The sequence below is a fragment of the Pseudophryne corroboree genome, chromosome 4, assembly GCF_028390025.1.
Source record: "Pseudophryne corroboree isolate aPseCor3 chromosome 4, aPseCor3.hap2, whole genome shotgun sequence".
NCBI lineage: Eukaryota > Metazoa > Chordata > Amphibia > Anura > Myobatrachidae > Pseudophryne > Pseudophryne corroboree.
Genome location: NC_086447.1, coordinates 480,651,887 through 480,674,821, shown reverse-complemented (window position 1 = coordinate 480,674,821; position 22,935 = coordinate 480,651,887). Strand labels below are relative to the sequence as shown.

The following is a 22,935-nucleotide window of genomic DNA, read 5'->3' as shown; positions in this document are numbered from 1 at the left end:
GGCGGCCCCCAGCATATAAGCAATTTAGCAGAATCTGCTACTGATACTGAATCAGATCCTATGTATCTCTTACAGTCCCGACTGAACAACAGTGGGTAAAGTGGTAAACAGGATAAACCATCACAACCAGATTGCAGCTTGTGATGGTATGCCTGCTTACACCCACCATTAAATGATGGTTAATAAAATTAATTTAATGGGGGCTGCTGTTATTCCTGGGGCCACCCACTCATGGGCAGCCCTGGTAAACCCTGAAACCACTATTTACAATAGAATTCTGTTTATTGCAGGTTTCCCACAGGCTGTAAATGATTAGGCCCGGACACCTAAAGGGGGAGCTACAAGCGCGCAGTTAGTGCCTCGGGTAATGGATTTCGGCCCTTAAAGTCACAGTGGAAATAATAAGTGTCACACGTAGCTCTTTTTGGGTTGATCAGTCACAACAACCTGATATTTTTTATTTATTTCTGTATTATCATGAGGTCTGTAACTTGTGACCTACTAGTTTACATTTGTGTGGATTGCAGAGTGCAGTTAAATCTCCATGGGCACTGTATATCTTCAGTTAGGATTTAAACCTTTACATGAATGTGTTGGTTCGTAAGGGTGCGTTGTGTGGTGGTATAAAATTGGGGATAGCTAGACAAATCCTTCTCATGATTAGAATCAAGCAGTAGATTGACCATTGGAGCCTTCAGGGTAACCCCCTTCTATTACAGTAGCTATATTTTTGTAATATATACTGTAAGTAGTCTGCTATTGTGTGCCTTGCTTGTGATCCTACATTTAGGATTTATTTCATCTGAGATTTAGACCACACTTCTTTAGGTCATTATACACAGAAACATTTCTTATCCAACTTGAAAATGAAAAAGTTATTGTTTGACACCTCTTTGTATTCATGCACATTTTCAGAGCAAATTTCTCCTCAAATCAAGTGGTTAACATGCTGACAAAACACTTTCATTACACATTTTTATGTTGAAATATATACCTACAGTACATAGAAATCAGGTTTGACCTCTGCATGTTGTTTGGTATTGTATATGAATAATATATATATTAAACAGAAGTTGGTTAGAGCAGGAGGTATATCTGGTGTGTTCAGCTGTGGTAAATTAAGGATGTGGTTAGGTAGGTACATTATGTACCCTTCTATCTCTGTAGAAAAACGAGTCTTTTGCAGAAGAATAACTCAGACGGACAGCGTCACGTCTGAGTCTGAGTTATTCTTCTGCAAAAGACTCGTGAGTGCCGCCCGCGTGTCTATGGTGAAGTTTGCAGCTTTAGGGAGGGCACCCGAGCGATGTTTCGTTTGGTCAGTCATGTGAGTGCCGACTTAATTGTTTGATATATATATATATTAATGTATATGTGTATGTGTTTCTGCTACTGTCAATTAAAATCTTTACATAAAAAAATGTGAAGACGCTGAAGTTAAAACAAATATACAGTATAATAATTAAAAACTGAAAATTGTTATCGCATATACAGTATATGATGTCTAGGGTATATTTCTGTTACGTCCTAGAGGATGCTGGGGACTCCGTAAGGACCATGGGGTATAGACGGGCTCCGCAGGAGACATGGGCACTCTAAAGACTTTAGATGGGTGTGCACTGGCTCCTCCCTCTATGCCCCTCCTCCAGACCTCAGTTAGATCCTGTTCCCAGAGGAAACTGGATGCACTGCAGGGGAGCTCTACTGAGTTTCTCTGAAAAAGACTTTTGTTAGGTTTTTTATTTTCAGGGAGCACTGCTGGCAACAGGCTCCCTGCATCGTGGGACTGAGGGTAGAGAAGCAGACCTACTTAAATGATAGGCCCGCTTCTTAGGCTACTGGACACCATTAGCTCCAGAGGGTCGGAACACAGGTCTCACCCTCGTTGTTCGTCCCGCTGCCGCGCCGCCGTCCTCCTCACAGAGCCGGAAGATAGAAGCCGGGTGAGTATTAGAAGAAAGAAGACTTCAAAGGTGGCAGAAGACTTCTGATCTTCACTGAGGTACCGCGCAGCGGTAACGCTGCGCGCCATTGCTCCCGCACATTCACACACTGACGGCACTGTAAGGGTGCAGGGCGCAGGGGGGGGGGGCGCCCTGGGCAGCAAAATTGACCTCTAGGGACACTGGAATAGATATATATACTGCGGAGGCAGTATGTTAGACAAACCCCCGCCAGTATAAAGATTTGAGCGGGACCGAAGCCCGCCGTTGAGGGGGCGGAGCTTGATCCTCCAGCACTAACCAGCGCCATTTTCTCCACAGCACGCTGCAGAGAAGCTGGCTCCTCGGACTCTCCCCTGCTGAACACAAGTACAGAGGGCACAAAAGAGGGGGGGGGCACATTTATTTGGCGCAGTGAGTGTAATATATATATATATATATATATATATATATATATATATATATATATATATATATATAAAAGCGCTGTACTGACTGGGATTGTATTCCAGTGTCCGGTGGCGCTGGGTGTGTGCTGGCATACTCTTTCTGTCTCTCCAAAGGGCCTTATTGGGGGACTGTCTCCATATAGATATATATCCCTGAGTGTGTGGGGGTGTCGGTACGCGTGTGTCGGCATGTCTGAAGCAGAAGTTTTAAATGCAAATTTGTCTTTATTACATAAGAGATTGGACAAAGCAGAGTCCAGGGAAGAAACAGGGAGTCAATCCATGGCTTTGGCTGTGTCACAGGGCCCTTCAGGGTCTCAGAAACGTCCCCTGTCCCACGTAGCAGACACTGATACCGACACGGATTCTGACTCCAGTGTCGACTACGATGATGCGAGGTTACAACCAAGGGTGGCTAAAAGTATTCATTATATGATTATTGCTATAAAAGATGTTTTGCATATCACAGATGACCCCTCTGTCCCTGACACGAGGGTATGCATGTTTAAGGAAAAGAAACCTGAGGTAACCTTTCCCCCGTCTCATGAGCTGAACGCTTTATTTGAAAAGGCTTGGGAAACTCCAGACAAACTGCAGATTCCCAAGAGAATTATTATGGCATATCCTTTCCCCGCGCAGGACAGGTTACGGTGGGAATCCTCGCCCAGGGTGGACAAGGCTTTAACGCGCTTGTCCAAAAAGGTGGCGCTACCATCTCCGGATACGGCAGTCCTCAAGGAGCCTGCTGATCGCAGACAGGAAACTACCTTAAAATCAATTTATACACATACGGATGCCTTGCTCAGACCGGCAGTAGCGTCGGCATGGGTATGTAGCGCAGTAGCAGCATGGGCAGATAACTTGTCATCTGACATTGACACCCTAGATAAGGATAGCATTTTATTGACCTTGGGTCACATTAAAGACGCAGCCTTATATATGAGAGACGCTGCGAGAGACGTTGGGCTGTTAGGTTCAAGAGCCAACGCCATGGCTATTTCTGCTAGGCGAGCCCTGTGGACCCGCCAATGGACGGGAGATGCCGACTCAAAGAGACATATGGAAGTTTTACCTTACAAGGGTGAGGTCTTATTTGGGGAAGGTCTCGCGGACCTGGCTACCTTGGGTAAATCTTCTTTTTTGCCTTATGTTCCCCCACAGCAAAAGAAAACACCACAATATCAGATGCAGTCCTTTCGGTCGCATAAGTCCAGAAGAGGTCGGGGCTCTTCCTTCCTCGCCAGAGGTAAGGGTAGAGGGAAAAGAATGCCTGCTACAGCTAGTTCATAGGAGCAGAAGTCCTCCCCGGCTTCTACTAAATCCACCGCATGACGCTGGGGCTCCACTGAGGGAGTCCGCTCCGGTGGGGGCTCGTCTTCGACTCTTCAGCCAGGTCTGGGTCCTGTCAGACGTGGATCCTTGGGCGATGGAAATTATATCCCAAGGCTACAAACTGGAATTCGAAGAGGTGCCTCCTCGACTATTTTTCAAGTCGGCTTTGCCAGCTTCTCCCCCAGAGAGGGAAATAGTTTTAGCTGCAATTCAAAAGCTGTATCAACAGCAAGTGATTATCAAGGTTCCCCTAGTCCAACAGGGTAGAGGGTACTATTCATCCCTGTTTGTGGTTCCGAAACCGGATGGCTCGGTCAGACCCATTCTGAATCTAAAATCCCTAAACCTGTACTTAAAAAAGTTCAAATTCAAGATGGAATCGATCCGGGCAGTTATCTCCAGCCTGGAAGGGGGGGATTTTATGGTGTCACTAGACATAAAGGATGCATACCTGCATGTCCCCATATATCCCCCTCATCAGGCGTACCTGAGATTCGCTGTACAGGACTGTCATTACCAGTTTCAGACGTTGCCGTTTGGGCTTTCCATGGCCCCGAGGATTTTCACCAAGGTAATGGCGGAAATGATGGTGCTCCTGCGCAGGCAGGGAGTCACAATTATCCCGTACTTGGATGATCTCCTGATAAAAGCGAGATCGAGAGATCAATTGCTGAAAAGCGTGTCGCTCTCCTTGAGAGTGCTGCAGCAGCACGGCTGGATTCTAAATCTACCTAAGTCACAGCTGATTCCAACGACTCGGCTATCTTTCTTAGGCATGATTCTGGACACGGAACAGAAGAGGGTTTTTATCCCAGTGGAAAAAGCCCAGGAACTCCAGAACATGGTCAGAGACCTGCTAAAACCAAAAAGAGTGTCAGTCCATCAATGCACTCGAGTACTGGGAAAAATGGTGGCGGCCTACGAGGCCATCCCCTTCGGCAGGTTCCATGCGAGGACATTTCAGTGGGACCTTCTGGACAAGTGGTCGGGGGTCCCATCTGCAAATACATCAGAAAATAAGCCTGTCCCCCAGGGCCAGGGTGTCTCTCATGTGGTGGCTGCAAAGTGCTCACCTTCTCGAGGGTCGCAGGTTCGGTATTCAAGACTGGGTTCTGGTGACCACGGATGCGAGCCTCCAAAGATGGGGAGCAGTCACACAAGGAAGAAATTTTCAAGGACTATGGTCAAGCCAGGAGGCTTGACTACACATCAACGTACTGGAATTGAGGGCCATATACAACAGCCTACGACAAGCGAAGAATCTTCTTCGCGACCTACCGGTTCTGATTCAATCAGACAACGTCACAGCCGTGGCTCATGTAAACCGCCAAGGCGGGACAAGGAGCAGAGTGGCAATGGCGGAAGCCACCAGGATTCTTCGCTGGGCGGAAAATCACATAAGCGCTCTGTCAGCTGTCTTCATTCCGTGAGTGGACAGCTGGGAAGCAGACTTCCTCAGCAGACACGATCTCTATCCAGGAGAGTGGGGACTTCATCAAGACGTTTTTGCAGAGATAACAAGTCATTGGGGACTTACTCAAATAGACATGATGGCGTCACGCCTCAACAAGAAGCTTCGGACGTATTGTGCCAGGTCAAGGGACCCTCAGGCAGTAGCGGTGGACGCCCTGGTGACACCATGGGTGTTTCAGTCGGTCTATGTGTTCCCTCCTCTTCCGCTCATCTCAAAAATATTGAGAATCGTAAGACGAAAAAGAGTGCAGACAATACTCATTGTTCCAGATTGGCCTCAAAGGGCCTGTTATTCAGATCTTCAGGAAATGCTCACAGAAGATCCGTGGCCTCTTCCTCTCAGGGAGGACCTGTTGCAGCAGGGGCCCTGCGTGTTCCAAGACTTACCGCGGTTACGTTTGACGGCATGGCGGTTGAACACCAAATCCTAGCTGGGAAAAGTATTCCGGAGGAAGTCATCCCTACTCTGATAAAGGCTAGGAAGGAGGTGACGGCAAAACATTATCACCGTATCTGGAGGAAGTATTTATCTTGGTGTGAAGCCAAGAATGCTCCTACGGAAGATTTCCATCTGGGCCGTTTTCTCCACTTCCTACAGACAGGAGTGGATATGGGCCTGAAGTTAGGCTCCGTTAAGGTACAGATTTCGGCCCTATCAATTTTCTTTCAGAAGTAATTGGCTTCTCTCCCAGAAGTCCAGACTTTTGTAAAGGGAGTGCTGCACATCCAGCCTCCTTTTGTGTCCCCAGTGGCACCATGGGACCTTTAACGTGGTGTTACAGTTCCTAAAATCTCACTGGTTTGAACCTCTTCAAACGGTTGAATTAAAATTTCTCACTTGGAAGGTGGTCATGTTGTTGGCCTTGGCATCTTCAAGGCGGGTGTCCGAATTGGCGGCTTTATCTCACAAAAGCCCCTATCTGATTTTCCATGTGGATAGAGCAGAGTTGAGGACTCGTCCTCAATTTTTGCCTAAGGTGGTTTCATCGTTTCATATGAACCAACCTATTGTGGTACCTGTGGCTACGGGTGACTTGGAGGATTCGAAGTCCCTTGATGTAGTCAGGGCCTTAAAAATTTATGCAGCCAGGACGGCTCGGGTTAGGAAATTAGAGGCACTGTTTGTCCTGTATGCAGCCAACAAGGTTGGCGCTCCTGCTTCTAAGCAGACTATTGCTCTCTGGATCTGTAACACGATTCAGCAGGCTCATTCTACAGCTGGATTGCCGTTACCAAATTCGGTAAAGGCCCATTCCACTAGGAAGGTGGGCTCTTCTTGGGCGGCTGTCCGAGGCGTCTCGGCATTACAGCTTTGCCGAGCGGCGACTTGGTCGGGTTCAAACAGTTTAGCAAAATTCTACAAGTTTGATACCCTGGCTGATGAGGACCTCATGTTTGCTCAATCGGTGCTGCAGAGTCATCCGCACTCTACCGCCCGGTCTGGAGCTTTGGTATGATCCCCATGGTCCTTACGGGGTCCCCAGCATCCTCTAGGACGTAAGAGAAAATAAGATTTTAAACCTACCGGTAAATCTTTTTCTCCTAGTCCGTAGAGGATGCTGGGCGCCCGTCCCAGTGCGGACATATTTCTGCAAGGCTTGTATATAGTTATTGCTTACATAAGGGTTATGTTACAGTTAAGATCAGTCTTTGGCTGATGCTGTTTTGTTCATACTGTTAACTGGTTGCGTATATTCCATGTTATACAGTGTGGATGGTGTGGGCTGGTATGAATCTTGCCCTTAGATTAACAAAAATCCTTTCCTCGTACTGTCAGTCTCCTCTGGGCACAGTTCTTTAACTGAGGTCTGGAGGAGGGGCATAGAGGGAGGAGCCAGTGCACACCCATCTAAAGTCTTTAGAGTGCCCATGTCTCCTGCGGAGCCCGTCTATACCCCATGGTCCTTACGGAGTCCCCAGCATCCTCTACGGACTAGGAGAAAATATTTACCGGTAGGTTTAAAATCTTATTTTTATAATGGAATGCATTAATTAATCATTGCGGGTGTTAAGAATAATGTGTTTTTACTAAAGTGTGAGAGAGGACGCCATATCAATTTCATAAAATCTAAATATTTTTATTTATAATTAACTGTACAGTAAATGATATGCTGTTTTATGTTTGCTCAGTATATAGCACACACTTTAAATTATAGTTGTGACAGTAGTTCTGCAAGCTACTGTATAAAAAAATAAAACTTCTTGTTGTAACATTCTAGACAAATTTGACCAGTTTTGGGCCATAAATCGAAAACTTATGGAATATGCACCAGAAGAAGGTGGATTTCGTTATATCCCTTTTCGAATATACCAGGTAAGTGATATGAGCTTTTAAATAATAAAGTGAATTACAATGGACAGGGTGATAAGGAAAACTTGTACAAAACACACACATATACACCCAGTATGTAGGCATTATGTCGACATTCAAAATGTCTGAATTTCATTCAGGATGTGATTGAAATGTTGACTGTGAACATGTGTCAACTGTCATAATGTGGACAGTACAGGTCTTTACTGCAACAATCATGCTTAATAAAATATAAAGATAAGGAGACTTAAATGTGGTTTATCTTTTGTTACATAGATACAGAACATACTTTTTGGAGGTACAGTACATAAGTCCCAGCACTCTAATGAAAAAAACTCATTAGAGCTTATATTTGACCAATTTACTAGTCATAGGGTCAGGAGCAGTTACTGTATGACACTATATAATAGTGCTTTTAATCCCGATAGTAGATGATAAATGCAGATTTAATTCAGAAAAACTATCGAGCTAGTAAACCTACCTTTAGGCCTCCAGTTCTATAAAGTTTTGCATTATTGAACTGAACATTAAGGATCATGCCTGGATCAAGATGGTGGCATCTACAGGGGGCAAACATTTGTACCATCTGTTAGAACAGTTTGGTAGATTGGGATTATCCTTGCTACGTGCAGATGTTTACATTTTACATAGTAGTAGAAATATTGAGTGTTCTTTACACAAAGGGATTACTAAAATTATACAGTTAGGGTGCATGTATGGAGGCTATTCTTTGTTTGCAAGTAGGCACACATTTGTTTCCTCCCGTTGTCTGGATACCTAAACAGAGCATACTATACCGCACGTCCCTGATACAAAGTATATATTAGGTGTATAATGGAATTACCTGGTAAATAAATATGAAGTCTACCAAAGGCTAGGTCCTATTTAATTTACCTGACATTTGTGTCCTATTGGAAAAACTGCGGATATAATGTGCATTAAATTGGAATCATTGTTCTGCATGTTGCTATCACATCAAGTGTGTTTATGATATACTAGCTGTTCTGCCTCTGTTCTTCGCACGGGAATTTCTAATTTTCATGGTTGTAAATATAAATAAGTGTAAAAAATATGGTAAATCTATGGAGATATTAATGTAAGTAACTATTAATCCATGGTTCTTGGCGTTACCCAAGGAGCATCCGTAGCAGATACGGTAAAAAGTGACAGGATCATTTTTGTCATTAATTAAATTCTACACGCTGGAGGTGCAATCCAAATTTTGATCCGATTGTCCATTTGGCCATTATCGTTCACACAACACAAGCCACGCATCAGTAATGACGTCATTATGTCAACCTTCTGTTCATCCCTTTAGGGGGATTCCGTATTTTTCTTATCCGCACCTGAAGAATACCTATGTTAGATTTCAACTTCCTAACATATCGGGAAGTAAGAGAATTAGTTTTAAGCCAGTCAGTCAGTAAGTGAGGGCTTTCGCGCGCGCGCGCGCGCGCACACACACACACACACACACACACACACACACACACACACACACACACACACACACACATTCAACAAACTGCAACTGTAAACCCTTCAAAATATCACCAGGATCCTTTCCTAGTCCCTATGATTTGCAACTGGTGATCCACAGTCCCGTCTACTCAACCCACTTGATAATGACCGATCTTAAATGTCTTCTTGCTTTTGGTTGTTCCAGAAAGAACTCAGTGGAGGCTTCGATGTCTAACCAAGTATAATCCTGTAACAGTCTGGCAGGTATATAGAATCTTAGTCAGCAGTGTCCTGACAAAGAGCCTTTTCCGTGCTTAAACCCTTCTGATGTCCTCACTTACTAGGAGCTGCCCATTGAGATGTCCCAGACCACAGCTTAGTTGCAGGCACCCTGTAATATGTGGCCCCACCATGTCTGCTAATTCAGGATGCTGTTCAGTGCATCACCTACTGTCCACATATAAACACACGAGAAGTGGTATATTATGCAACCAAAAGTACACAATAAAATTAATATTTATTATAGTAGCAGTGTGGCTGGCCTTGCTTGGCAATGTTTAAGAATATGTTCTCCATCCCACATTTCCCACAATGGGGAGATGAGTCTTCTCTTCAGTCCAGTCTCTGAGTTTTTAGGTTTGGATCTGTAGAATAATTTGGTAGCAAGTGTGTGCCCTTGGTATTTTTACTGCTGTTCAAGCTGAAAGCAGTGTTGATGTGGTGTAGTAACTGGGACTGCTAGGCCTAGATGAAATGGCAACTCTGCATTCCTACATTCCCAGCCCGTCTGACAACATTCCCCATTTTTAAAGTGCATTAAAGAAAACTTAGATCTACATCACATTAGTATATTGACTTCAGCCTATTCTTGCAAAATTCTAAAGTTGCTGGACTTTGCCTTTTCACAAACTACGTTCTGTCAATGATGAAATCAGACAGCCATTTGCAGCCTCATGTCCAGCATGTGTGGTACCCAGGAGCAATCTACGGCTGTTTTGATGGGACAGAAATTTGAATGTATGATTGACACACATCCTTAATGTCATAATATCTACTCATACTGAAACCAGTCATTAATTGCAAAAAGAAATGACAGCTATTATGAATGCTACCTGACATGTTAGCATTTGCCAAATTGTGATGTATTTTGTTCTCTCTTTGAATAACAGTCGTTGTTTTGTGCATAGGTGTTAACCACTTGCTTAAAAAACACTGACAATGTATTTGTAGAGAAACCTGTCAGTAATAACACTTCTTTATTTCCTCTCATCTTTAGTACTCAGAATTAAACAAGGAATTGCTCATAATAAACTTACTGTACATAAAAAAAGTCTTATAAGAAAAAGTATGCTTCATGTTAAATACTTATATATTCATTTTATATTTCAATAACTATTTACCTAAACATATTAGTGTAAAACATTTTGTGGAAAAAGCTTTCACTTGTACAGTATTTGAATGAAATCCACCCACTTGTTATTTACCATTGCAAATTCCAACATCTGCCTTGATCTCTGCTCAGCACCTCAGGAGGCTATGTGGTAAGCAGATGCCCGATCGGCAAACAAGCGCATTCGCCGAAAGACCCACCAGTCTATATTACATTACACTGTATGCTGATCGATGTTACTACAAAATGCGATTAGTGTAGCTGTACACAAGTAACAATTAAATGGAGTAGAAAAAGTTCAGAAAGTTGAGCAGTCACAAATTCCTTGGAATTCACTATTATCCAATGTTTGTGAAACTTACTATGAAATCTGAAGAGTTTGTGCACTTACATTAGAAATTCATACCCATAAATCTCTTAGTGTTTTGTCTTTATATTTTATGCGCTTTAGGCTTTTCTAGCAATACGTACATTTCTAGATTACAATTAATTAAGCCAAGTCAGTTGCATTCAAGTTTGTTCCAGTTTACATTTCACATGATAATCCCGCTGCTTGCTGTAGGGGAGCTTCATGGCTTATGTAGTTACATGTTGACTGCTGAATATTACTCTCTTCGTAGTAAATATAATTAAGCTGTAACTTGATTGCTCCCTTCACTTTGAAGAAAGTATACCTGGACTGCATGTAATCATGTAGATAACTGTGACCCCGTTGTTTACTTTAAGGTGTGTACACACAGTGAGATCCTTGCTATGCCCAATTTTGACTATGCAATTTCCGTTAAACTCCCCCAGAGCCCTGATTTTGACTATCTGTATTTTCGATTTTGTCCATGTACGATTTTGACTAAGTGCCAATTTTGACTATAGTTTGTACTAGAGAGTACACTAGATAGTCAAGATTGTCTTGCCTGCACAGTCTATCTAGCCTTGCAATACTGACCCCGCAGGACCGTGCATCGGGATCAAATCGGTATTCCAAGTTGCCGAACACCTTGCAATTTCCACTAACTTACCTCGTGATTTTGACTATATAGTCAAATCGAAAGGAGAAATAACACCGTGTGTACACACCTTTAATGCTGTGGAAGCAAGACATATATGTTCTTATTGGTGTGCCAATTAATCATTTTAAACACAGGAAACACTTACCGGACAAAATGGTTGTCTTATTTGCATGTCCAGGTGCCGGCTGCTTGGTTTTTCAGTTCTGATGTTACTGAATGTATTAGGTTTCAATAAATGGTTCAAATGAAGAGCATTTTCATTGTATTATTGTCACAGAGTTTCACTGTTTTCTATTTTTCTCGGTATTGGTCCAGGTGTGTAGTGCTATTGCTTTTCACCTAAGCCTCAGCTCTTTTTTCATTATTGGCCAGTCTTTATCAAATTATATTTGTATTGTTCCGTGTGAGGAATTTCTGTATGAACAAATGACTACATAAGTGGAAGCAGAAGCTACAGAGGGCACTGTCTGTTTTATCTCAATAGCTAAACAAAATGGCGCATCTAAGACTGGTTACCCACTGGCATTGCATTTGCATAAAAAACGTGTGCTTGTGAGAAGCATTTACATGCGGTGTGTCTGCACAAGTATTTGTTGATATATACTGGTGGGGAAAAGGTGCCAGAGCTTTCTCCATATCAGAGAGGTTTCCAACATGTAGAAATTACATGAATGGCCTATTAAAATGGCTGAGAGACGTTAATAAGTTATTTTATTTAGAAAACAGTACCCAGGAACTCCCCAAAATACTAACAGCTGCAGTATGCCTCATCTTTCCAGTGCAGCAAGGGTGCCATTGTTCAAAATTGAATCAGTGTATTGGCCTACAGACTGAGTGCCTTTTGATGTTTGTGAAAGGGACCCTCAGCACAAACTTTAGGACAAATGCAGGAAACTATATACAATACTATAAGTGTAGTGTAGTAACTACACTTACCATTAGCACACTGTATACTGTTAAATGTTTTTATGTTGTCTATTAATTATAAATATGCATAAAGTCAATAGGATTTTCCTATATCAGGAACTATATATGTTTATTGTTTCAATCATCAAGTTACCCTTTGAATAACATCTATATTAACTTTAAAAAGAGGAAGGAACGATTCCACAACAAGGAAGTTGACAAATCTGTCCTTGGAACGCATATCCAGGAAGTAACAACAACAGTGGAAAGCATGGAGCCCCTATAAAGAGACAGGCAGGCGAAGGATCAAGTTATCTGCAATCCTGAAGAAGCCCTACCACAGGCGATACGCGTTGACTGCAGATCATATCGATCCCGAGCAGTATCGCTTAGTGATATCAGCAGCATGACAGGAGTTCCGCCAGCGGACTCCGGAGCCTACCTGAGACGGGGACAACCGTGACCACATAGCTAAAGCCATGGAAATCCCCTGCAAGGGAGTAAGAGGTACTCATCAGTTAATTGTGTACTGTGAACACCCCGCATAAGGAACAGTGGGAGTCATTCTGACCCGATCGCACGCTTCAGTTTATCGCAGCGGTGTGATCGGGTCAGAACTGCGCAGAGGGGCCGGAGCGGCGGCGTTTGGCTGCCGTTTCGTGGGCGTGGTCCGGCCAACGCAGGCGTGGCCGGGCCGTGCAGGGGGCGGGTCGCAGCGGCTGCGTGACGTCACACGCAGCCGCTGCAGGCCAGGGAGCTAAAGCTGTGCTGGCTGGGAGACACTCCTAAAGTGCAAAAGCGTCGCCGCTGTGCGATGCTTTTGCAATTCTGCGGGGGGGGCGGCACTGACATGCGGGGCGGGATAGCCCTGTACTGAGCGTCCCCCCGCATGTCTATGGTCATGGTCGTGGTCCTGCAAAATTTTGCAGGGCTACGATCAACTCAGAATCACCCCCAGTGGGTTGTGTACTCACAACAGCCTGAACCCTGAAAGATCATTGCAGTTCTAAAATGCTCTTACCAGGTACACTCACAGACCACTTATTAAATCAGGAACTTTCACTTTTACCAATTCAGTGAATCCAAGCCTATATAGATAGAGGGAGTAAGCCGCAAATGCGCACCCCTTACCTAGCGACAGGTCAAAGTGCGTGTGTTTTTATACGTTGCAAATTGATCCAGTGAAGTGCTAACTTGGACAATGGACATTGCCATTATATTTCTCTAACGTCCTAGTGGATGCTGGGGACTCCGAAAGGACCATGGGGAATAGCGGCTCCGCAGGAGACTGGGCACAAAAGTAAAAGCTTTAGGACTAGCTGGTGTGCACTGGCTCCTCCCCCCATGACCCTCCTCCAAGCCCCAGTTAGATTTTTGTGCCCGAACGAGAAGGGTGCATACTAAGGGGCTCTCCTGAGCTGCTTAGAGTAAAAGTTTAAAGTAGGTTTTTTATTTTCAGTGAGACCTGCTGGCAACAGGCTCACTGCACCGAGGGACTAAGGGGAGAAGAAGCGAACTCACCTGCGTGCAGAGTGGATTGGGCTTCTTAGGCTACTGGACATTAGCTCCAGAGGGACGATCACAGGCCCAGCCATGGATGGGTCCCAGAGCCGCGCCGCCGGCCCCCTTACAGAGCCAGAAGACTGAAGAGGTCCGGAAAATCGGCGGCAGAAGACGTCCTGTCTTCAATAAGGTAGCGCACAGCACCGCAGCTGTGCGCCATTGCTCTCAGCACACTTCACACTCCGGTCACTGAGGGTGCAGGGCGCTGGGGGGGGCGCCCTGAGACGCAATAAAAACACCTTTTTTGGCAAAAAATACATCACATATAGCTCCTGGGCTATATGGATGCATTTAACCCCTGCCAATTTTTCCTTAAAAAAGCGGGAGAAAGGCCGCCGAGAAGGGGGCGGAGCCTATCTCCTCCGCACACTGGCGCCATTTTTTCCTCACAGCTCCGTTGGAGGAAGGCTCCCTGACTCTCCCCTGCAGTCCTGAACTACAGAAACAGGGTAAAACAAGAGAGGGGGGGCACTAATTTGGCAGATAAATATATACAGCAGCTATATCAGGGAAAAACACTTATATAAGGTTATCCCTATATATATATATAGCGCTCTGGTGTGTGCTGGCAAACTCTCCCTCTGTCTCCCCAAAGGGCTAGTGGGGTCCTGTCCTCTGTCAGAGCATTCCCTGTGTGTGTGCTGTGTGTCGGTACGTTGTGTCGACATGTATGAGGAGGAAAATGGTGTGGAGGCGGAGCAATTGCCTGTGTTAGTGATGTCACCCCCTAGGGAGTCGACACCTGACTGGATGGTCTTATGGAAAGAATACGTGATAGTGTCAGCACTTTACAAAAGACTGTTGACGACATGAGACAGCCGGCAAATCAGTTAATACCTGTACAGGCGTCTCAAACACCGTCAGGGGCTCTAAAACGCCCGTTACCTCAGGTCGATACAGACACTGACACGGACACTGACTCCAGTGTCGACGGTGAGGAAACAAACGTATTTTCCAGTAGGGCCACACGTTACATGATCACGGCAATGAAGGAGGTTTTGAACATTTCTGATACTACAAGTACCACAAAAAAGGGTATTATGTGGGGTGTGAAAAAACTACCCGTAGTTTCTCTGACGTCCTAGTGGATGCTGGGACTCCGTCAGGACCATGGGGAATAGCGGCTCCCCAGGAGACAGGGCACAAAATTTAAAAGTTTGACCACTAGGTGGTGTGTACTGGCTCCTCCCCCTATGACCCTCCTCCAAGCCTCAGTTAGGTTTTTGTGCCCGTCCGAGCAGGGTGCAATCTAGGTGGCTCTCCTAAAGAGCTGCTTAGAAAAAGTTTGTTAGGTTTTTTATTTTCAGTGAGTCCTGCTGGCAACAGGCTCACTGCAACGAGGGACTTAGGGGAGAAGTGAACTCACCTGCGTGCAGGATGGATTTGCTTCTTAGGCTACTGGACACTAGCTCCAGAGGGACGATCACAGGTACAGCCTGGATGGGTCACCGGAGCCGCGCCGCCGACCCCCTTGCAGATGCCGAATAGAGAAGAGGTCCAGAAACCGGCGGCAGAAGACGTCTCAGTCTTCATGAGGTAGCGCACAGCACTGCAGCTGTGCGCCATTGCTCTCCGCACACTTCACACCAGCGGTCACTGAGGGTGCAGGGCGCTGGGGGGGGCGCCCTGGGCAGCAATGTAATATACCTATTCTGGCTAAAATATATCACATATAGCCCCTGGGGCTATATGGATGTATTTAACCCCTGCCAGGTTCCAAAAAAAACGGGAGAAGAAGCCCGCCGAAAAGGGGGCGGGGCCTATTCTCCTCAGCACACAGCGCCATTTTCCTGCCCAGCTCCGCTGCGAGGAAGGCTCCCAGGACTCTCCCCTGCACTGCACTACAGAAACAGGGTAAAAACAGAGAGGGGGGGCACTTATTGGCGATATTTATAATATTTGAGCTGCTATAAAGGGAACACACTTATTAAGGTTGTCCCTATATATATTTATAGCGCTTGGGTGTGTGCTGGCAAACTCTCCCTCTGTCTCCCCAAAGGGCTAGTGGGGTCCTGTCTTCTATCAGAGCATTCCCTGTGTGTCTGCTGTGTGTCGGTACGTGTGTGTCGACATGTATGAGGACGATGTTGGCGTGGAGGCGGAGCAATTGCCTGTAATGGTGATGTCACCCCCTAGGGAGTCGACACCAGAATGGATGGCTTTGTTTATGGAATTACGGGATAGTGTCAGCACGCTACAAAAGTCGGTTGACGACATGAGACAGCCGGCAAACCAGTTAGTACCTGTCCAGGCGTCTCAGACACCGTCAGGGGCTGTAAAACGCCCTTTACCTCAGTCGGTCGACACAGACCCAGACACTGACACTGAATCCAGTGTCGACGGTGAAGAAACAAACGTATTTTCCAGTAGGGCCACACGTTATATGATCACGGCAATGAAGGAGGCTTTGCATATCTCTGATACTGCAAGTACCACAAAAAGGGGTATTATGTGGGGTGTGAAAAAACTACCGATAGTTTTTCCTGAATCAGAGGAACTGAATGAAGTGTGTGATGAAGCGTGGGTTACCCCAGATAGAAAACTGCTAATTTCAAAGAAGTTATTGGCATTATACCCTTTCCCGCCAGAGGTTAGAGCGCGCTGGGAAACACCTCCTAGGGTGGATAAGGCGCTCACACGCTTATCAAAGCAAGTGGCGTTACCGTCTCCTGATACGGCCGCCCTCAAGGATCCAGCTGATAGGAGGCTGGAGAATACATTAAAAAGTATATACACACATACGGGTGTTATACTGAGACCAGCAATCGCCTCAGCCTGGATGTGCAGTGCTGGCGTGGCTTGGTCGGAGTCACTGTCTGAAAATATTGATACCCTGGATAGGGACAGTATTTTACTGACTATAGAGCAGTTAAAGGATGCATTTCTTTATATGCGAGATGCACAGAGAGATATTTGCACTCTGGCATCAAGAGTAAGTGCGATGTCCATATCTGCCAGAAGAAGTTTATGGATGCGCCAGTGGTCAGGTGATGCGGATTCCAAACGACATATGGTAGTATTGCCGTATAAGGGGGAGGAATTATTTGGGGTCGGTCTATCGGATCTGGTGGCCACGGCAACTGCCGGAAAATCCACCTTTTTACCCCAGGTCACCTCCCAGCAGAAAAAGCCGCAGGCTTTTCAGCCACAGTCCTTTCGTTCCTATAAGAACAAACGAGCAAAAGGACATTCCTATTTGCCCCGAGGCAAAGGAAAGGGTAAGAGACTGCAACAAGCAGCTCCTTCCCAGGAGCAGAAGCCCTCCCTGGCTTCTAAAAAGGCGTCAGCATGACGCTGGGACCTTACAAGCAGACTCAGGGGCGTGGGGGGTCGCCTCAAACATTTCAGCGCACAGTGGGCTCACTCGCAGGTGGACCCCTGGATCCTGCAGGTAGTATCTCAGGGTTACAGGTTGGAATTCGAGAAGTCCCCTCCTCGCCGTTTCCTAAAGTCTGCTTTGCCAACGTCTCCCTCCGACAGGGCGACGGTATTGGAGGCCATTCACAAGCTGTATTCTCAGCAGGTGATAGTCAAGGTACCCCTCCTACAACTGGGACAGGGGTATTACTCCACGCTATTTGTGGTACCGAAGCCGGACGGCTCGGTAAGACCGATTCTAAATCTAAAATCTCTGAACCTGTACATACAAAAATTCAAGTTCAAGATGGAGTCACTCAGAGCAGTGAAAGCGAATCTGGAAGAAGGGGATTTTATGGTGTCCTTGGACATCAAGGATGCTTACCTTCATGTTCCAATTTGTCCTTCACACCAAGGGTACCTCAGGTTCGTGGTCCAAAACTGTCATTATCAGTTTCAGACGCTGCCGTTTGGATTGTCCACGGCACCCCGGGTCTTTACCAAGGTAATGGCCGAAATGATGATCCTTCTTCGAAGAGAAGTCGTCTTAATTATCCCTTACTTGGACGATCTCCTGATAAGGGCAAGATCCAGAGAACAGCTGGAGGTCGGAGTAGCACTAACCCAAGTAGTGCTCCAACAACACGGGTGGATTCTGAATTTTCCAAAATCCCAACTGATCCCGACGACACGTCTGTTGTTCCTAGGGATGATTCTGGACACTGTTCAGAAAAAGGTATTTCTTCCGGAGGAGAAAGCCAGGGAGTTATCCGATCTAGGTGACCACGGATGCCAGCCTGAGAGGCTGGGGAGCGGTCACACAGGGAAGAAACTTCCAGGGCGTGTGGTCAAGCCTGGAGACGTCTCTTCACATAAATATACGGGAGCTAAGAGCAATCTACAATGCTCTAAGCCTGGCAAAACCTCTGCTTCAGGGTCAGCCGGTGTTGATTCAGTCGGACAATATCACGGCAGTCGCCCACGTAAACAGACAGGGCGGCACAAGAAGCAGGAGGGCAATGGCAGAAGCTGCAAGGATTCTCCGCTGGGCAGAAAATCATGTGTTAGCACTGTCAGCTGTGTTCATCCCGGGAGTGGACAACTGGGAAGCAGACTTCCTCAGCAGACACGATCTGCACCCGGGAGAGTGGGGACTTCATCCAGAAGTCTTCCACATGATTGTGGTCCATTGGGAAAGACCAATGGTGGACATGATGGCGTCCCGCCTCAACAAAAAACTGGACAGGTATTGCGCCAGGTCAAGAGACCCTCAGGCAATAGCTGTAGACGCTCTGGTAACACCATGGGTGTACCAGTCAGTGTATGTGTTTCCTCCTCTGCCTCTCATACCAAAAGTACTGAGAATTATACGGCAAAGGGGAGTAAGAACGATACTCGTGGCTCCGGATTGGCCAAGAAGAACTTGGTACCCGGAACTTCAGGAGATGCTCACGGAAGATCCGTGGCCTCTACCTCTAAGACGGGACCTGCTTCAGCAGGGACCGTGTCTATTCCAAGACTTACCGCGGCTGCGTTTGACGGCATGGCGGTTGAACGCCGAATCCTAAGGGAAAAAGGCATTCCGGAAGAGGTCATCCCTACCCTGGTAAAAGCCAGGAAGGAGGTGACTGCACAACATTATCACCGCATTTGGAGAAAATATGTTGCGTGGTGTGAGGCCAGGAAGGCCCCGACGGAGGAATTTCAACTGGGTCGATTCCTACATTTCCTGCAAACAGGATTGTCTATGGGCCTCAAATTAGGGTCCATTAAGGTTCAAATTTCGGCCCTGTCGATTTTCTTCCAGAAAGAATTGGCTTCAGTTCCTGAAGTCCAGACTTTTGTAAAAGGAGTACTACATATACAGCCCCCGGTTGTGCCCCCAGTGGCACCATGGGATCTTAATGTAGTTTTGGATTTTCTCAAATCCCATTGGTTTGAGCCACTCAAATCGGTGGATTTGAAATATCTTACATGGAAAGTAACCATGCTACTGGCCCTGGCTTCAGCCAGGAGAGTGTCAGAATTGGCGGCTTTATCGTATAAAAGCCCATATCTGATTTTCCATTCGGACAGGGCAGAACTGCGGACGCGTCCTCACTTTCTGCCTAAGGTGGTTTCAGCGTTTCACCTGAACCAGCCTATTGTGGTGCCTGCGGCTTCTAGCGATTTGGAGGATTCCAAGTTGCTGGACGTTGTCAGAGCATTGAAAAAATATATTTCAAGGACGGCTGGAGTCAGAAAATCTGACTCGCTGTTTATACTGTATGCACCCAACAAGCTGGGTGCTCCTGCTTCTAAGCAGACGATTGCTCGTTGGATTTGTAGCACAATTCAACTTGCACATTCTGTGGCAGGCCTGCCACAGCCTAAATCTGTCAAGGCCCATTCCACAAGGAAGGTGGGCTCATCTTGGGCGGCTGCCTGAGGGGTCTCGGCATTACAACTCTGCCGAGCAGCTACGTGGTCAGGGGAGAACACGTTTGTAAAATTCTACAAATTTGATACCCTGGCTAAGGAGGACCTGGAGTTCTCTCATTCGGTGCTGCAGAGTCATCCGCACTCTCCCGCCCGTTTGGGAGCTTTGGTATAATCCCCATGGTCCTGACGGAGTCCCAGCATCCACTAGGACGTCAGAGAAAATAAGATTTTACTTACCGATAAATCTATTTCTCGTAGTCCGTAGTGGATGCTGGGCGCCCATCCCAAGTGCGGATTGTCTGCAATACTTGTACATAGTTATTGTTACAAAAAAATCGGGTTGTTATTGTTGTGAGCCGTCTGTTCAGAGGCTCCTACGTTTGTCATACTGTTAACTGGGTTCAGATCACAAGTTGTACGGTGTGATTGGTGTGGCTGGTATGAGTCTTACCCGGGATTCAAAATCCTTCCTTATTGTGTACGCTCGTCCGGGCACAGTATCCTAACTGAGGCTTGGAGGAGGGTCATAGGGGGAGGAGCCAGTACACACCACCTAGTGGTCAAACTTTTAAATTTTGTGCCCTGTCTCCTTCGGAGCCGCTATTCCCCATGGTCCTGACGGAGTCCCAGCATCCACTACGGACTACGAGAAATAGATTTATCGGTAAGTAAAATCTTATTTTTTCCTTAATCAGATGAATTAAATGAGGTGTGTGATGAAGCGTGGGTTTCCCCCGATAAAAAACTGCTAATTTCTAAAAAATTATTGGCATTATACCCTTTCCCGCCAGAGGTTAGGGCACGTTGGGAAACACCCCCTAGGGTAGATAAGGCGCTCACACGCTTATCAAAACAAGTGGCGTTACCGTCTCCTGATACGGCCGCCCTCAAGGAACCAGCTGATAGGAAGCTGGAAAATATCCTAAAAAGTATATACACACATACTGGTATTATACTGCGACCAGCAATCGCCTCAGCCTGGATGTGCAGTGCTGGGGTGGCTTGGTCGGATTCCCTGACTGAAAATATTGATACCCTGGACAGGGACAATATATTATTGACTATAGAGCATTTAAAGGATGCATTTCTATATATGCGAGATGCACAGAGGGATATTTGCACTCTGGCATCAAGAGTAAGTGCGATGTCCATTTCTGCCAGAAGAGGGTTATGGACGCGACAGTGGTCAGGTGATGCGGATTCCAAACGGCATATGGAAGTATTGCCGTATAAAGGGGAGGAGTTATTTGGGGTCGGTCTATCGGACCTGGTGGCCACGGCAACGGCTGGGAAATCCACCTTTTTACCCCAGGCCACCTCTCAGCAGAAAAAGATACCGTCTTTTCAGGCTCAGTCCTTTCGTCCCCATAAGGGCAAGCGGGCAAAAGGCCACTCATATCTGCCCCGGGGCAGAGGAAGGGGAAAAAGACTGCAGCAGACAGCCTCTTCCCACGAACAGAAGCCCTCCCCCGCTTCTGCCAAGTCCTCAGCATGACGCTGGGGCCTTACAAGCGGACTCGGGCACGGTGGGGGCCCGTCTCAAGAATTTCAGCGCGCAGTGGGCTCACTCGCAAGTGGACCCCTGGATCCTGCAGGTAGTATCTCAGGGGTACAAATTGGAATTCGAGACGTCTCCCCCTCGCCGGTTCCTGAAGTCTGCTTTACCAACGTCTCCCCACGACAGGGAGGCGGTATTGGAAGCCATTCACAAGCTGTATTCCCAGCAGGTGATAATCAAGGTACCCCTCCTACAACAGGGAAAGGGGTATTATTCCACGCTGTTTGTGGTACCGAAGCCGGACGGCTCGGTGAGACCCATTTTAAATCTGAAATCCTTGAACACTTACATAAAAAGGTTCAAGTTCAAGATGGAGTCACTCAGAGCAGTGATAGCGAACCTGGAAGAAGGGGACTATATGGTGTCTCTGGACATCAAGGATGCTTACCTCCATGTCCCAATTTGCCCTTCTCACCAAGGGTACCTCAGGTTTGTGGTACAGAACTGTCACTATCAGTTTCAGACGCTGCCGTTTGGATTGTCCACGGCACCCCGGGTCTTTACCAAGGTAATGGCCGAAATGATGATTCTTCTTCGAAGAAAAGGCGTCTTAATTATCCCTTACTTGGACGATCTCCTGATAAGGGCAAGGTCCAGAGAACAGTTAGAGGTCGGAGTAGCACTATCTCAAGTAGTACTACGACAGCACGGATGGATTCTAAATGTTCCAAAATCGCAGCTGATTCCGACGACACGTCTGCTGTTCCTAGGGATGATTCTGGACACAGTACAGAAAAAGGTGTTTCTCCCGGAGGAGAAAGCCAGGGAGTTATCCGACCTAATCAGGAACCTCCTAAGACCAGGCCAAGTGTCAGTGCATCAATGCACAAGGGTCCTGGGAAAGATGGTGGCTTCTTACGAAGCGATTCCATTCGGCAGATTCCACGCAAGAACTTTTCAGTGGGATCTGCTGGACAAATGGTCCGGATCGCATCTTCAAATGCATCAGCGGATAACCCTGTCTCCAAGGACAAGGGTGTCTCTCCTGTGGTGGTTACAGAGTGCTCATCTCCTAGAGGGCCGCAGATTCGGCATTCAGGATTGGGTCCTGGTGACCATGGATGCCAGCCTGAGAGGCTGGGAAACAGTCACACAGGGAAAAAATTTCCAGGGCTTGTGGTCAAGCATGGAAACGTCACTTCACATAAATATCCTGGAACTAAGGGCCATTTACAATGCCCTAAGTCAGGCAAGGCCTCTGCTTCAGGGTCAGCCGGTGTTGATCCAGTCGGACAACATCACGGCAGTCGCCCACGTAAACAGGGCGGCACAAGAAGCAGGAGGGCAATGACGGAAGTTGCAAGGATTCTTCGCTGGGCGCAAAATCATGTGATAGCACTGTCAGCAGTGTTCATTCCGGGAGTGGACAACTGGGAAGCAGACTTCCTCAGCAGACACGATCTTCACCCGGGGGAGTGGGGACTTCACCCAGAAGTCTTCCACATGATTGTGAACCGTTGGGAAAAACCAAAGGTGGACATGATGGCGTCCCGCCTCAACAAAAAACTGGACAGATATTGCGCCAGGTCAAGGGACCCTCAGGCAATAGCTGTGGACGCTCTGGTAACACCGTGGGTGTACCAGTCAGTATATGTGTTCCCTCCTCTGCCTCTCATACCCAAGGTACTGAGAATCATAAGAAGGAGAGGTGTAAAGACTATACTCGTGGCTCCGGATTGGCCAAGAAGGACTTGGTACCCGGAAATTCAAGAGATGCTCACGGAAGACCCGTGGCCTCTACCTCTAAGAAAGGACCTGCTCCAG

At 46.6% G+C, this 22,935-nt stretch overlaps 1 protein-coding gene across 2 annotated transcripts in view; it reads left to right on the top strand.

Moving 5' to 3' along the window:
• The window catches only part of ATG5 (autophagy related 5), a 465,798-nt gene that overhangs the window by 292,389 nt on the left and 150,474 nt on the right, over window positions 1–22,935 (top strand). For both annotated transcript variants that reach the window (XM_063917056.1, XM_063917057.1), the window contains one exon: window positions 7,417–7,511. In XM_063917056.1, coding sequence (XP_063773126.1) covers window positions 7,417–7,511 — 95 coding nt within the window. The remainder of the gene's footprint in view (window positions 1–7,416; window positions 7,512–22,935) is intronic.